Source organism: Zalophus californianus, chromosome 1 (assembly GCF_009762305.2).
Source record: "Zalophus californianus isolate mZalCal1 chromosome 1, mZalCal1.pri.v2, whole genome shotgun sequence".
In the NCBI taxonomy this organism is placed as follows: Eukaryota; Metazoa; Chordata; class Mammalia; order Carnivora; family Otariidae; genus Zalophus; species Zalophus californianus.
In genome coordinates, this window is record NC_045595.1 from 51,923,645 (window position 1) to 51,940,300 (window position 16,656).

The 16,656-nt window shown below is 50.6% G+C and overlaps 1 protein-coding gene across 13 annotated transcripts in view; it reads right to left on the bottom strand.

Annotated features, from left to right (window-relative positions):
• ATP2B2 (ATPase plasma membrane Ca2+ transporting 2) overlaps window positions 1–16,656 on the bottom strand; it is a 373,064-nt gene that overhangs the window by 80,469 nt on the left and 275,939 nt on the right. For all 13 annotated transcript variants that reach the window (XM_027582262.2, XM_027582253.2, XM_027582250.2 and 10 more), the window contains one exon: window positions 1,929–2,126. In XM_027582262.2, coding sequence (XP_027438063.1) covers window positions 1,929–2,126 — 198 coding nt within the window. The remainder of the gene's footprint in view (window positions 1–1,928; window positions 2,127–16,656) is intronic.

A 16,656-nucleotide genomic window follows, 5' to 3' on the forward strand; every position in this document is an offset into this window, starting at 1 on the left:
CTCTGACTTCTAGTCTTGCACTGAACTGGGTCACAGGAAGCCACTTACCCGGTGGCATTGACTCAGTCCCATCCCTTCTGGAGGAAATGCAGCCGAAGGATAGGAATGTGGGCTCAGAAGCCAGAACGTCTGGGTCTGAGTCATGGTTCTGCTGCTTCCTAGAGTGTGACCTAGCAAGTCATTTACTGTCTCAGGGCCTTGGCTCCTGGATGATAACAGCACCTACCCACAGGGTTGTTGGGAAGATCAGACGAATCTCTACTGTAAACGCTCCCAACTAGTGGTGGCTATAAAAATTGTAAGAAGAATTATCGTTATTATTATGCTTGTGTGTTGCACCCTTAGCTTAGTTCAAGGCTTTTTCAAATAGCCATGCATAATCTTCTTCTACATTTTCTATGAAATTCCTGCAAAGACTGCTTCCCGATATGCAGCTCTCATAATGTCCTAAGTGAAAGTTCATCCCAGAATTCACTGTCAGGGGGCATGCTATCTTCCTAAGAACCATTTTCCCTCCTTGTGGATAGCTTGAGCTATGCAAGTCATCCAATTCCCTTTCTGCCTTGGCTGCCAGGAAGCTCACAGTCAAATTTAAATCTCAATCATAGTAGCGAGTATAGTTGTTTCATTTGCTTCCATTTTTTTCCTGTCTGACTTCCTATTTGACTTCATCTTGTGAGATGTGTCCTTCTTGTGTCTTTAAACCCTCTCTGGGAAGAGGTTATGCAGGATAAAAAGCAACTTAGTAATACTACTTATAAAATTGAGGTAGTTGGCCTAATAGACTTGTTTATCTCATTTCTCGGGCCGCTCAGGCTTGGGAGAGGGTGAGGGGACAGATGTTCAAGGAATTTCAGAGACCACCTCCTCGTCTGGGGAAATGAGGCCCATGATGGTTATTTCTTCTAAGCTATTCACTTTTTATTTGCTTGCTTGAAGTAATGAACATAGTAGGATTATCTCTTTCTGTAGTGCATTCATTAGGAAAATGCTGAATCCTGATTAATAACAAGTGTTTATAATGTCCTACTAATGAAAATCACGTTATAAAAATCTAACAAAACAATGTATCTTGTATGATCCCATTGACCCCATAGTATGTCTCTCTTTGTCTCTCTCTCTCTCATGTGACATAGGTTTGAAAGACTTTGCCACCGTAAAAGAAAGAGTCATTGAGTTGATAAAGCCCTAGCCCTTAGCAGGTGCTCAGTTTCTGGAATAAAAGGATGAGGGAAAGTTGAGGTTTTCCCTTAGGAGTCCTAAGTTCTGACTTCGAGAAGTGTGGGTCTGCTGCAGAGCCCTCTCTGGATGAATGCGACACTGCTTCCTCGGTCCACAGAGCAGTGTCTCCGTTCAGAATGCAGGGACACATTTTGGGAGGCCCTCTCAAGACTGGGACTCCTCACATGGGAAAACATACTCAGCGTCAGCCCCACACGGGTGTGTGCATGATACTGAACCAACCCTGGGATGGGACCGTGAAAGAGGAGGGGCAGATGGATACTGAGTCCTTCTCATGCAACCTGCAAAGGGTGCAATCCAAGAAGGAGCCTGGGTGGAGGAAGCCTGGGGCAGCCACACCCATGGCGGGAGCAGATACAGCATCCACTCAGTGACCTTGAGCAAGTTAACGCGCTTCTCTGTACCTTGTTTTTCTCATCTTTAAAATGGGCATAATCATGGCCCTTACCTCATGGGGTTTTAGGAGGATGACATCTCAGCCCAGAGCTCGACACACTGTAAGTGCTCAATAAGTGCTTACTGTAGTTATTCCCACTGTTGGTGCAATCCTTGCGTCTCACACATGGGAAAACTGGGGGCCGGGGGCTGTGGCTGAGGCCCTGCCCCTGGGCCTCGGTTCCCTCACCCGGGTGCCCTGAGGTGTGGCCGGGCAGCTTGTTGCAGTGTGGGGAGCGGGGGGGTCTTACCTTCGTTGCTCTCGCCAGGTGGGTGGTAAAAGGACAGCCCCAGGGAGATGATGGCTGCGATTTCCAGAATGATCAGCGTCACGTCTTGCAGTGCCTCCCACACCAGCTGCAGGAAGGTTTTTGGCTTCTTTGGAGGTATAAAGTTTTGCCCGAAAATCTGCTTTCTCTTTTCCAGATCTGGAGTGGTGCCTGGCAAACCTGTGGACAGAGTGCAGAAAGGTTGGCCTGGGAGGCCTGGGAGAGGTGCTCGGGTGTGCCCGGGAATTGTCCCGAAGGGGGCCGGCCACGTGGCAAAGCACAGAGAGGGGGGAACACAAAGCAGGAAACTTGCAGGTACCAGCCAGGAGCCCGGCGCCCAACACTCGCTTCCGGCCCACAGTGGGCTCCTGTGAAATGCCAGAGACACCATGCGGTGGGGTGAATAGTGACCACCCCCTCCCCCCCAAATGATATGTCCACATCCTAATCCCTGGAAAATGTGAATATGACCTTCATTACGAAAACGGTCTTTGCTGATGTCATTAAGTTAAGGATCTTGGGATGAGATCGCCCTGGATTATGCAGGTGGGCCCTAGAACTAATGACAAGTGTCCTTTTAAGAGACAGAGGGAGAAGACCCAGACTCAGAGGGCACAGGCCATGTGAAGACGGAGGTAGAGATGGTAGGAGGCAGCCATGAGCCAAGCAATGCCAGACCACGAAGAAGCCCAAAGAAGCAAGGATGGGAATGTCCTCTAGAGCCTTTGAAGGCAGCACGGCCCTGCCGACATCTGATTTCCAGACTCCTGGTCTCCGGAACCATGAGAGAATAAAGTGCTCTTGCTCAAAGCCACCCAGTTTGTGGTCACTTGTTACGGCGGCCACAGGAAGCAAATACACACCACCAGGCCCACCTTGCACCGCATCCTTGCTCCTGCTCTGCATTTCCTCCTGCCCTGCCCATTGAGCACAGACTCGGAAACCTCTGCCTGGTTCGAACCCCAGCCTGTGCCTCCAGCTCTCTGAGCCTCAGTGTCCTCCTCTGCGATGGGGATGGTGACTGCAGCTAGGGGTCATGAGCATCTCATGAGATAATCCATGAGGTTGGTGTTTGTTGAGCACCTACTATATGCCCAGTACTGTTCAGACACTGGGATAGAGCAGTGAGAGAGACAGGCAGATCGCCCTCCTGGGGGACCTGGCCTCCAGGGGACACATGTGACATGCTCAAGTGGTGCCTGGGGGGTGGCAGATGCTCAATCGCTGCTTCCAACCCCCCGTTTCTTCACTTCCAGATAATTCTCCCTGCCTCACCAATCCGATCCTCACTCCCTGCTCAGCGACTTTTGGAGGCTCCTCACCACCTCCAGAATAAAGTCCACGTTTCCCAGCCTGGAGCTCCGGCCTCTTGATCTGACCCCCAAGCCATGTGTGTAGCGCATTTCCACTACGTGGCCCACCCCTGGCCAAACCAGGCCAGTCCTCTGCTGGCCTGGCTTGTGCGTTCCTCTTGCCCCACATTTGGTCAGGGGCAGCCTTCCCTTGCCCTCCACCCAGCTCCATTTGCCTGTCTGTAAGTACTCTCCCACACTCATTGGCGCCAAGATGTGAATAACCAAAACCTTGGCCAATCACCCTGGGTGCCTTTGTGCCCTAGAAGAGGAGCCTGAAAGATCAACCCATCATGGTGGGATTCAGGTGTGTGACAGAGAGAGGCCAGCCTCACTGTCTACTGGGCCCCTCCAGAGGCCAGCACTTCTCCTTACTTCTCTCCCTCCCTTGATGCTACCCTGTATCACCCCAAGACACTGGTGTCACCCTTACTTTTTCCACAAGTGCCCTGGCACCCTTCCTGCCTTGCTTATGCTGTTCAGAGAGCCACAAAGAGGCATGCCTTCCATCTTCTAGGGTGCCTCTGCCGACAAGCACTGTCCTCCGCCCCAAGCGGACATCAGCTCCCTGCCCTCACCCCTAGGTGGCCTTCAGCAGCAGGGCTGACCTGGTCACTGGATCTGTGTCCCACCTGGGCCGTGGTGCCTTGGGGGCAAAGACTGGTCTGCTTCCTGTCCCTCGGGTCCTGGCGCTAAAGCCACCAACCACCTTAGAATCCTCTTACCCACTGAATGCAGGTGACATGCCCAAGTGTTCTGAGCCTGACATGGGGTGTCATCACAAGAAACTCAGCACAAATGCGCCCCCACGGGTGGGCAATGTCAGTCCTGTCCCTGAGGCCAGCCTAACCCCAGCTCACCTGTGGCTTAATGAGGATAGCTGGAGGGTGGGCGTGGAGGGGTTGGGGGGGAGGCACACCCCCAACAGACTTCTAGCCTCAGTCTATTCCAGAGAAGGGCAAATCCGCAGGGATCCCCAGAACAACAACAACAAAAAAACCATTTTATTTTTATTTATTTATTAGAGAGAGAGAGAGAACATGAGCAGGGGGAGGGGCAGAGGGAGATGTAGACCCCCTGCTGAGTAGGGAGCCCGATGCTGGGGCTCAATCCCAGGACCCTGGGATCATGACCCAAGCCGAAGGCAGATGCTTAACGACTGAGCCACCCGGGTGCCCCGAGGGTCTGGTGGTTTAATATCATATAGTCCTGAAGTTCTAACAGTCATTCATTAGCTCACCCATCCATCCATTCATTCAAACTGTGTTTCTCAGGCCTCCATGGTGGGCCCAGCCTGGTGCTGGGTGCTGCGTGATGGGGAGAGTGATGTGAAGGGAATAGCCCAGAGGCTCATGGACATAAGAGTTCAGTGGTCCTGGGAGTCAATAGCCTACGGTCAGGGGTCCAGCGAGGCAGGCACGTCCCCTGTCTGGACTCTAGGCACTGAACCTCCTCTGATGCTAACAGTAAGACCCCGTTGGGAGCCTCCAAGAGCCAGCCTGGCTGAGACCCTGTGAGAAAGCCTGGGCGGGGGGGCTTGTTCCAGGGGAGACCCCACACCAGCCTAGCAGTACAGGTAAACTCTGGAGATCCAATGTCCTGCCTGTGCAGTAAGGATGAGGGATCCCAGAGCTAGGTTATGCCCATTTTATAGATGGGAAAACTGAGGCTGTCATGAGACCAGTCGGCTATGTTGGAGTAGCTTCTGGGCCCTGAGAACTCAAGTCAGCCCTGTCCTAAGCACATGGCAATGTTGCCTCTATGCTGGGGTGGCCTTCTGGAGAGCAAGCAGGCATGATACAGTGCGACTCTTAAGAACTTTGGGAAGGTTCCTTGTCTTCCTGCCTTGTTCAGTTCTACCCAGAGTCAGCGTTTGAAATTATTCCACTTGGGCCTCACTCCTTTAAATAAAAGCTCCAATTCCTTTAGAGTCCCTGGAAGAGGGAAGCCATCATCAGTTCTGGCCACCATGGTGTGAATGAGTTTTAGGCTTTTTCCTGGGAGTGGGTTTTGATCAACGGAAGAAGGGAGAACTGGGGAGAATGGTGGGCCTCTGAAGAAAGGGGCTGTGACCAGTCACCACTGGCCTGTTATGGCAGTTTGCTGGGCTTTGACTAGTCAGTTCCTTTCTCTGAGCCTCAGTTTCCCCATATTGATAATAGGGGAGTTCAATAGGATGGGTGGGACCTGAGGATCCCAGGGTGTTCTAAGGTCTACAGGTCCTGAAGTGGTCCTGCTGTGGTCTGTTCACATCTGGGGGTCTTTATAAGTTTGGTAAACAACGGCTTCATTTAGAAGAAGCTCAGCAAGGCTGGGGCCAGCCTATCTCCTGGGCCCATCCTGATCGATTCAGAGAGAGGTGAGTCTTCTGAAGGTCTGTGATTCAAATGTTCTGGAGTCTACAGGGTGACCAGTTAAAATGTGGGTGTTCTTCAGTTCTGGGAGTTTGGTCATGGTTCAGGGGTTCTGTCATCTTGGGATTGAGATCCTGGGTCCTGGGACAGAGCATAGGGCAGGGGTTGCAAATCTGCATAGCTGGGGGACCGACCAGCTTTTGGGAATGCATGAAGTAGGTGGGTGGGAGGCAACAGGGAATAGTGATGACTGGGGCAAAGTGAAGAATCTCAGCTCCTCTAAAGGGGGCAGCTAGTTCTTAGCTCCTGTGGGAGAATGTGGACCCAGTGTGGCAGATCTGCCAGTCTTCCGAAAGAAGCTGGACACCTGGAATTTGATGTAAAATCTCCCCATTAGAAAAAGTCCAGGGCCAAATACAACAGAGCTCTGAGCTAGATTCAGCCCTGGGGTTGCTGGTGTAAGACCCTCAAAGATATGGGCTGGAGAACAGGGAGGAGTGGGGAGGGGTCAGAGTAGAACAGCCTCTCTGTCTCTTCCTCCTCTTTCCTGGGGCTCCCCCTCCCCAGCACCATGCTCTGCCCTGCTCCCCACAGGTTCTGAGATCCCCTCTGTTTTTCAGAAATAACGGCTCACAGAATGAAAATATTTGTGTGTTCTGTAGGGCCAGTCTCACTTAGAAACTGGTAGGCAATTTCCCCACAGCTAACACCCCAGTGTATAAACTTGAGATGGGAACCTCAGATGTTGGGTTCACATGGCGTGATCGAGGTGACAGATGGTGGCCGTGACGTCTTGTTCACCCTCTTCCTCTCAGGGGAAGCTGGGCCGATCTGAAGCTGGGGACACCGAGCCCCAAGAACTCCAGTGGGGTTTGAATGCAGATGTCATGGGTCCAAATCCTGGCTCTGAGTGACTTTGGGCAAGAGACTTTGACTCTCAGTGCCTCAGTTTTCCCATCTGTAAATTGCAAGGAAGAGCAGGGCCTACTTCAAGGGGTTGGGTGAGGCTTTGGCAGGATGGCTTGTGTATAGGTGCCCAGTGCTGTGTCTGGCACTGGGTGAGGACATTGCATTATTATCACCAGTTTTAGATGGTGTGGGTGATAATCATGAGCTCCCAGAGGAGGAAGACTTCAGACAGGTGGGATTTCAGTAAAATGGGGAGGAGATGGTCAAGGTGAGGGCAGGAACAGCGGACGGGCCATATGAGTGCAGATGAACCACTTATCCTCTCTAGGCCTCAGTTTCCCCACATGTGACATGAAGGATTAGCCTGAAGGCTGGTGGCTCTGATACCTTGTATCCAAAGATACTGGTTTTGGAGACCTACAGGTAGGGTATCCCACAGTCCAATCCACCTAGCACACCCCTCCCAGGAGTGGAATCATGTAGTCTCCCTATCTTTTGGCTGAAAATTAACATGCCTATTTTGGGAAGCAGAAACAACAGAAGGTGATGTGAGAGATGAATGGTGTTGGAGATTCAATTTAGATTAAAGAGCATCTCGCCATTTAGCATATTAAAAATTAACATTCTGTGTCAAATATCACCAGATAAAGCCCCCAAGGCCTTGAAAATTCAGAAACACAGTGCTGGGGAATTGATATCAGAAGCTGTGTGGGGTTGTGGGTTTCCAATGTGAATCTCTTTTTGCACAAGAGGCAGAGGACAGAGCACTGAGTGAGGAGTCAGGTTTGTGAATGAACCGGGCCAGTTATTTCATCCCTAGGAGACTCTGTTTCCTCATCAATAAAATGGGAACAAAATAACCCCTAGACGGTGGTGAGCCATACACAGAGGAGTGTGTGCAAAAGTTCTCTGTAAATTGTACAGGTACACAGTAGTTGTGACTTCATGGTAAAAAACCTCCAGCACTTGTGCAAATTCTTCTACCAGAATTGGAATTTGTGTGTGCTATTCATCATGTAAGAGGAGAAAGCCAAGTGCAGAGCATGGGAAATTTTGGTTGTACAGGAATTATTTGTTATAACAGCTACTTGCTATCATTGGCTATTGGAAGAATCTTCGCCCCAAATTTCCTCTGTATCCAACCGTCCTGGACACAGCTGGATTTTTTTCCCCCAGCATCTGAGCCTTTACTCCTGCCAGTCCTCATTCCTCTGCTTGGAATACCTTTCTCTTATTAGCTCTTTTGCATCCAGCCCTGAGTGTCGCAAATGGCAGCCTCAGGCCATCAGAGAGGCCTTGTTTGGTTGGTACACATGGGCACGGTGTTAACAGAATGATAATTTGTCGCAAACATTAAAAACTCAGGTGACTCCACATAAAAATCCCAATGTCTGGCCCAGCAAGAATCTGTGCATAGACCTCAGGGAGCTGGAAGTTGTGACTGAGAGTTCTCGGACCCAAGCACTGGCCTCATGGTGGCTCTGGGGACCTGTTTCCTGTTAAGGAATGCTCAGGGGGACAGTGAGCACCAGTTGAAGTTCTTTTAGGAGTAGAGGGAGCCTTGGTATTGTCCAGACCCAGAGCACAGCTCTGGGGGCCAGCAAAAGAAAGTGCAGGGAGGGGTCCTGGCTTCCTTGGAGGGCAGCACTTTCTCACAGGTGGGCTGAAGCAGATGGATGTCTAGGGAGGGGGGAAGGGAGAGCTCACCCAGAGGCTGGCCTACCTGCCATGGTGTCCTGTCCCTAGATGCCAGGGCCCCAGAGACCCTGGATCCTCCTATCTGAAGAGGCCTAAGTTCCCAACACCCCTATTCAACCCTTCCCAAGAGAGAGAAGTAGTTAGGATCCTATTAGATAGTGTGCATCCAATCACCCACTTGCTTATTTAGTCAATCAACAGATACTTATTGAGCACCTACTATAAGCCAAACATTGCACTGCATGTTGGGGATACTGCAGTGAGGAAGACCACTGTTCCAGGAAGGGTTTCCTGGAGGACGTGTAATTGGGTGAGCTCAGAAAAAAGAGTGGGGGTTAATCAGGTGAAAGTGTTTGGGTGGGCGAAGAGGGGTTGACAAAGGCAGAATTAACCCCAAAGGGCTTGGAAAAGGTCAATGTGACTGGAGCATCCCTGGTGTGCCCCTCAAGAGAGGAGGCAGATGGTCTCCACAGAAGAGGACATATCTATTTGGTGCCACACGGGGTCATCATCATGCAGGTCTTGGGGTCAGGAGGCGCGGATTATCTCATGAAGACTTTGGATCATGGCACTCATCTTGTTGCCCTCTTTGCCTTGCCTGCCTAGTAGCTCAGCAGTGAATTTGCAGTTCACCTCCTGGAGCTGCCCAGAGGCAGCTTTTTTTTCTGGGGCATGTGTTGTGCCTGTAAATCACCAACTTAGTCGTACTTTCTTCCCTTTGTCTGAATTTCCTCACTTCAGTCACCTAAAATCTTTTTGTATAAGACAAACTTTTATAAGCTACTTTTGAGGTAGGACGTGCATAATTCATCAGGATAAAAAGGGAGTGGTGAGGTAAGTAAAGGTGCAGGGTGAAGGAGCAAGATGAGGGAATGGGGCATATCAAATATGACTGACTTTTGGGCCTGGTAATCGGGGGCAGGGCTCTGCTCTTCCTGTGTGCAGGGCCTTGAAACAAGGCGCCTCATGCCAACAGGCTGGGTTCTGTCAAAAGTAGGGGCCTCTGGCCATCGGGAGGGGCTCAGGGTGAGGGTTCCAAGCCATCCAGATGACCTCTGACCTCTTCTTCCCTGCTCTGAGACCCCCACAAGGCTGAGCATCCCTGTTCCCAGCAAAGGGGCGCCAGAGAATTTTTTCAACCCCAGCTAGGAGCCGTAATGAATCCTGCCCACTGCATTTGGCTGATATCTGGGGGAGGCGTGGGTATTGTCTGGCTGAGGGAACCTGCCTGCTGTCTGAGCACATGGTTTCACGTAAAAAGTAACTTTCCCTCTGCTGTTCCGTGCTGGTGCAAAAACAAATTGCCCCCCCAGATGCTGGTGCTTGCCACTTATTGGCCCTCATAAATCATAGATGCAGTTGTTACTGCTAACTACCACCCCTGCTACTAACTACCACACTACTACTACTAACTACCACACTCTACTAACTACCATACTACTATTAACTACCACCACTGCTACTAACTACCATGCTACCACTAACTACCACACTCTACTAACTACCACACTCTACCACCACTGCTACTACCACCACTGCTACTACCATGCTACTACTACCACACTACTAACTACCACCACTGCTAACTACCACACTCTACTACCACACTACTACTAACTACCATGCTACTACTACCATGCTACCACCACCATGCTACTACTAACTACCACACTATCACCACTGCTACTACCACACTCTACTAACTACCACACTACTACTATCACCACTGCTACTAACTACCACACTCTACTAACTACCACACTACTACTAACTACCACCACTGCTACTACCATGCTACCACTAACACACTACTACTACCACCACTGCTACTAACTACCACCACTGCTACTAACTACCACGCTACCACTAACTACCACACCACTACTAACTACAACCACTGCTACTAACTACCATGCTACCACTAACTACCACACCACTACTAACTACCACCCACTGCTACTAACTACCACGCTACCACTAACTACCACACCACTACTAACTACAACCACTGCTACTAACTACCACGCTACCACTAACTACCATGCTACCAACACTGCTGTTACTCTGGGCCTGGAATGTGCTTCCTGGATATTTCTGTCAGCATTGCTACTGCGTGACATTGTGCCTGGACCTATCACTGCCGCCATGCCACACCCCTACCTACGTCCTGAGACTTGGTTTGTATGGATTTTTACTTGCTGTGGAACCGTGAGTAGATTACTCTCCCTCTCGGGGGCCCTCAGGCTGTTTCGCTTGAGGATCAAACAGAACCAAGACTCTGACAATGCTTTGTGAACTGTGAAGTTCTTCTTCCTCAATTGCGATCACCCCATTACACAGGTATGTACACTGAGGCACAGTGTCCTTCTGCTGGGAAGGCAACTGAGTCAGGCCCCTTGCCACAGGGCCCAGGGGTCACACTTGCCCTGCTCCAGCCTGATCTAGTTAGGGGTGGGCTGTAGACACAGAACAAATGCCCCACAATGACTTTACCTGATGAAGCCAACATAAGTCGTTGGCTCACACCAGCCTGATCCTGTCAGCCCTGGGGTGCTTAGGACATTTCAGATGAAACAAATTGCGAGTGCTTCCCTAGGAAGGCCAAAGGTGGCTTCATGGCCCTTATGTGCATTTAAAAAAGAGAAAGCGTTCAAACTGGGGGATGCACCCAGAAGGCAGGTGTGTGACTCAGTAGGTGAGAGAGGCCGTCGGCGCAGGTGCTTGCGCACTCAAGGGTGTGGCTATGTGTCCCTGTGCAGGTGAATGGCCTGGGGCTTCACGTAGGAGGGGGAGTCCACATGCCTCCCCCCTGGTCAGAGGAGAGGGAGAGCAGGCCACGTACAAAGGCATCCCTGCTGGGATGCCTGGGAATTCCCAATGTTCAAGACAAAATGGTGAAATGGTAGGAAAGACCTAACTTTGAGCCCTGCCCAAGACTACTTCCCAGCTCTGTGACCTTGGCAGTTAACCTCCCCTCTCTGGGCCTTAGTTGCAAGTTCCTGGCATGCAACTTGGGAATGAGGCTAGCACCCACCTCACACAGTCACTGCGGGGAGGGAACGCACTGAATGTGCCTGGTTGGACGGGCGCCTAGCTCGGGGTAAAGGCTTGATAAGTAGCACCTGCTACTGTTGCTACAAGCCACTAGCTCCTAACTAGCTCCTAACTTTAAAGCTCCAGGGAGCTTTTTTTTTTATTTAATAAATTTTTTTAAAGATTTTATTTATTTGAGAGAGAGAGAGAGAGAGCATGAGAGGGGGTTGGGTCAGAGGGAGAAGCAGACTCCCTGCTGAGCAGGGAGCCCGATGCGGGACTTGATCCTGGGACTCCGGGATCATGACCTGAGCCGAAGGCAGTCGCTTAACCAACTGAGCCACCCAGGCGCCCTCCAGGGAGCTTTAAAAACATATTAATGTCTGAGTCCCAAACCTAGAGATTCTGACTGAAATGGGCTGGCGTGTGGCCCGGCCCTTGGGAATGTCCGGGGGAGGACTTGGTGGTTCCCAGACCAGCAGCTTCGACATCACTTGGGAACGTGAGAAATGCAAATTCTGAGGCCCACCCAGACCTACTGACTCAGCTACTCTGGGAGTGGGGCCCATGCATGTGCGTTGTGACAGCCCTCCTCTGGGGACGGGGTCAAGAGGGGGAGAGGGAGGAGAGGACGTAGCTAGCAAGCTAGGGCTTGAGGCACGGCACTGCGCTTGAGCCTCACTAACAACCCTGGCATGTGGGGGTTTCTGCCGAGGCTCTGAGAGGGCAGCAGCTTGTCCAGGTCACACAGCAGGTGGGGGACAGAGCCTGGGTCACCTTGTCTATCTTTCCCTTCCTTCAGCAGGGGGTGGTCTCTCTCCCTGAAAGCTGCACATGCATGTCAGTCTCACAAGCTGCCTTGGGGTGGTAGAGGCAGGAATTAGTGCTATGGTTTGAGAGGCTGACGCCCAGACTTGAAGCCAAGGGGGGCATGGAGGCCATAGCCAGACGCTCGGTCTCCTGCTGGTGGCTGAAGGAGCTTGGAGAAAAACTAGAAACAAGGCAAGGAGAGAAAGGAGACCAGAAAAGGAGATCAGACCAGGAGCTCATGCTGAAGGTCTCCCTGCCTTGCTCTACAACCTTCCATGACTCCCCATTCACGACCACGACCAACTCCTGTGCTCATGGGGGCCTCTCTGAGGTTGTCCCAAAGGACTCCTTCCACCTCATTTTCAGTCCTGCTGTGTTTATCCCACTCTGTTGCCAAGCTCCAAAACACGTCTGGCATTTGCTGGTGTTTGTCTGCTGTGTCTTGGCTCATTTGGCTCCTAGCCCAGAAGGCCCACCCCTCCCCTCTGTTGAGCTATTTAGTCTTCCGAGACCCAGATGAAAGTTTACTACCACCTCTTGAAAGCCTTCCTTGATCTACCCAGCAAGAGCAATCCATCCTTCTTGTCCTTCCCTGAAAGCATTTGTCACCAGGTCATTTACTAACACACTTACTGGACATCCCTCCTGTGCCAAGTTTTGGCCCTGAGGTCCAAGGCCGACTGAGACCCACCCTTTGCTGCCACTGTCTTCTAGATTCTGATTCCAGCACCCCCTAGAGGAGGCTGTTCGTGCCTGGCATAGTAGGCCTTTTGGAAACTTCCCTCCCTCTCCTGCCTCTCCAGGGCCCTGACGTGGGGATGTGGGTGCTGAGGCTATCCAGAGGCCCCCGCACACACGAGCGACCACATGCCACCTGTAAGAACCACTTAACAAACCTGGTCTCAACAACCCCTCTGCAGAACAACAGCCCGTGCCGCGGGCAGCCCCATGGTGTGCATCTGCTTCTGTCTGGGCAGCCGCTGTAAGCTTAGAACGGATCTGATGGCTATTTTCCAGTGTGCATGGCAGGCGTGTGTATGATGCCTGGGTTCCTGATGGACGGGTGCAGGGTGAGGGCTGTCTCTCTGATACGTCATGGCTCCAGGTGGGGTTTTCTCCGGGTACAGGGTCTCTAATGATTATGGGTGGTCTACCAGTTCATGGGCTCACACGCAGAGCTGGCATCTAGCCACACAGAGGCACACAGATGCGGTGTGAACGTGCATGGCCACAGCATTGGCCACTTTCTCCAGAACACGTGGATATGATGTCCACTAGCTTGTGTGCACACACGTGGACATGACACGGAAGGGCACTGGTACTTGTGAGCAGCCCAGACACTGTGTCCCTCTAACCTCCTTGACATGCATGCAGACATGAACTTCTCCACTGACTTAAATTCAGCAGCTGTCTTTTCCCCGTCAGGCCATGTTTCCACTCCCCTTCTCCACTGTAGGAATTCTTAAACCTGTAACACCTCTCAGCTCATGGCTCCAGAATCTCCATCCGGGCAGGGCAGTGGGGAAGGGGGTGGTAGTGTGGGAGTGGGTGGTGGGGATCTGGTTGGGAGGTGGGTGAAGCTATGAACCCCGAGTGGGGTTGCCAGATAAAATACAGGACACCCAGTTAAATATGCATTTCAGATAAACAGCAAATATATATATTTTAAGAATAAGTTCTATCTCATATAATATTTGGGACACGCTACTAATAAAAGCGTTCATTATTTTTTGTTTATCTGAAATTCAGATGTAACTGGATGTCCTGTAGTTTTCTTCGTTAAATCTGGCAACCCTACCCCTGAGGCTCCCCCAGTCCCCTCCCCTGACTTCTCCTGCTGTTGGAGCAGGACAAGTCTGTGGCCAGCCACTCTCACCCTTGTATTTGAGGATGAGGGAAACTAAGGCCCAGATAGAGGGTGATTCAGTGGCAGCACTGTGCTGGACTCCTGATTCCCAGTGCAGGCCTTTTTCACTAAGGGAGGGGATGCTTATTTTGCTCAAAGGAATGTTGAGCTTCAAAGAATCGAGCTTTATTGCACACCCCAAAATGGTGGCCATTTCATATTCTCTCTCTGTGTCAATCTCATTTAAGGGATATGATTCAGACTGTCCTGAGGTGACCTTTGAGAAACTTTTATCTCATCCCCTTGGAAAAATGGAGGCCAGAAAAGCCATATTTCTCTTCTTCTGTGACAGGGTCTTGACGGTTGAACAGACATGGGAGAGCTCATCTTGAGAGGAGCTTCTCTATCCCTCCAGGAGGGGGCGCTCTGCACAGCTGCTGTCTACAGCCTCCCAGGTCAGGAGGAGGAGGGCGCAGAGTGCCCTTGACCACTTATTGAGACCTTGGACAAATGGCACCCTCTCTCTGAGCCTCAGTTTCCTCATCCGCAAACTGGTTATCCCATGGATAACCTAGCTCTGTCCGCTGGGGTGAAGTTAACAGGAGGAGCCTTGTGGGAAATGCCTGGCACACAGCCAACGCCGAGAATCTGGCCAGAATACCCCTTTCTTCCCTTTGAACTCAAATGCCACCCCCACATGACATCGCCAGAGTGGCAGAGTATTCACACCTTCTCATTGTCCTGTGATCTTGAGTGACCCCTTCAGTGATAGAGGGGGCTCCCCGCACCCCATTCCCCCCACTACACTGGGACTGCAGACAGAGCCCATGTATGTGTTCTTATGTGATCATTATTTTTTTTAAAGATTTTATTTATTTGTGAGAGAGAATGAGAGAGAGAAAGAGAGAGAGAGCACAAGACGGGGGAGGGTCAGAGAGAGAAGCAGGCTCCCCGCTGAGCAGGGAGCCCGATGAGGGACTCGATCCCGGGACTCAAGTATCATGACCTGAGCCCAAGGCAGTTGCTTAACCAACTGAGCCACCTAGGTGCCCCCTTATGTGATCATTACCTTATATATATGCCTTGCATTTATTTCTTCTGGCCACTCTATGTGTTCTACCCATTTTATGGTTGGACAAACCGAGGCTCAGAGAGCTAAAGTAACTTGCCCGGGGTCACAGAGCTAAAGCTGGGATTTGATTCCTGATCTTTGAGGCTCCACAGCTGTACACTTTACCTATTGTGGCAGGCTGCCTGCTTCAGGACATGGCACTGAAATCAAAGCCAACAACGCTCCCATTCTCCTGTTGCTCTCGAGACAGCCTTTTGCTATAAACAGAGACTTGGCAATGGACAAGGGATAGCTTCCAGGGATGCCAAACACCTGAAGGAAAATGGGAAAACTTAGTCACCAGGCTGGGTGCTGCTAAACATTTGTGTTGTCACTGCGGTCTGGATTCCTCCATTAACATAAATAAAAGTCTCATATTTTGAAAGGAAAAAAATCTACAAGCCCTTCAAAAGCTGTAACACTTATAAAAAAATGGATTTCTGTCTTTGGAAAGCAAATGGGCTCAGTAAACTGTGTTACATCCAGTCCATAAAATACTATGCAACAGTTAAAAAAAATGAGATACATTCATATGTACTAACATAGAAGGCTCTCCAAGACAAACTGTTGAGTGAAAAAAACAAGTTGCAGAGCATCATGTATAGTCTGATTCCATAGATGTAAAACAGAAAACTCAACAAAACAATAGCTTATATTTTCTGTGGGTACATATGTAGGTGAATGTAGCAGAAGGTCTGCTCTAAACTCATGAGGGTGGAACCTCTGGGGAGGGACAGAGGTACTATGGTTGGTTCCAGCGGTCAAAGGGACTCTCTTTTTGACTGAAATATTTTAATTTTAAGTAGGAGAGTGTGCTCATGTTTTATTTGACTAATTCAAAGTTTAATTTAAAGGGGAAATCAGGGGCGCCTGGGTGGCACAGTAGATTAAACGTCCGACTCTTTGTTTCAGCTCAGGTTGTGATCTCAGGGTTGTGAGGTCGAGCCCCGTGTCAGGCTCCACGCTCAGCGCAGAGTCTGCTTAAGATTCTCTTCGTCCTCTGCACCCCCCCATTCTCTCTCTCAAATAAATCTTTAAAAATAAAGGGGGAAATCAATGTGTACTATAAGAAAATACAGGTTTGTTTCTATACAACCTTTGGATGGAGTGGACTTGGGGACAAATATTCTGAGATTAAAACCTTGGCTTTACTATTTACTACCTGTGTGTTGTTGAGTGAGTCACTTCACCTCCCCCGTTGCATGGGCTGTGGTGTCTAGCCCAGAGCCTGGTTGTGCAGATTAAAATGAGGTAGCAAGAGTGACAGGCCAGACACATAGTAGGTATGAGATGTGCAATGCCCATCACCTCCTCTTCCCCTCTGAGTCCTGCCCTTATCTCCCGCTGGGGTCCTCTCCTTCCCCTGACCCTATTACACCACCCAGCAGATCTCCTACACCCAAAGAGACGATTGTTTCAGATCTGCCCACTCCCCTCCAAGGCCTGCACATTGGTCTAGGCCACTATCACTGTTCTCCTAGGTGGCTTTGGTAGCCACCTCCCCGGTCTCCCTGCTCCCACTCTCAATATTCTTCACCCAGCAGCCAGAGGGACGTTTCAAAAGTATAAACATATGGTGTTAATGTCAGGACCTTGC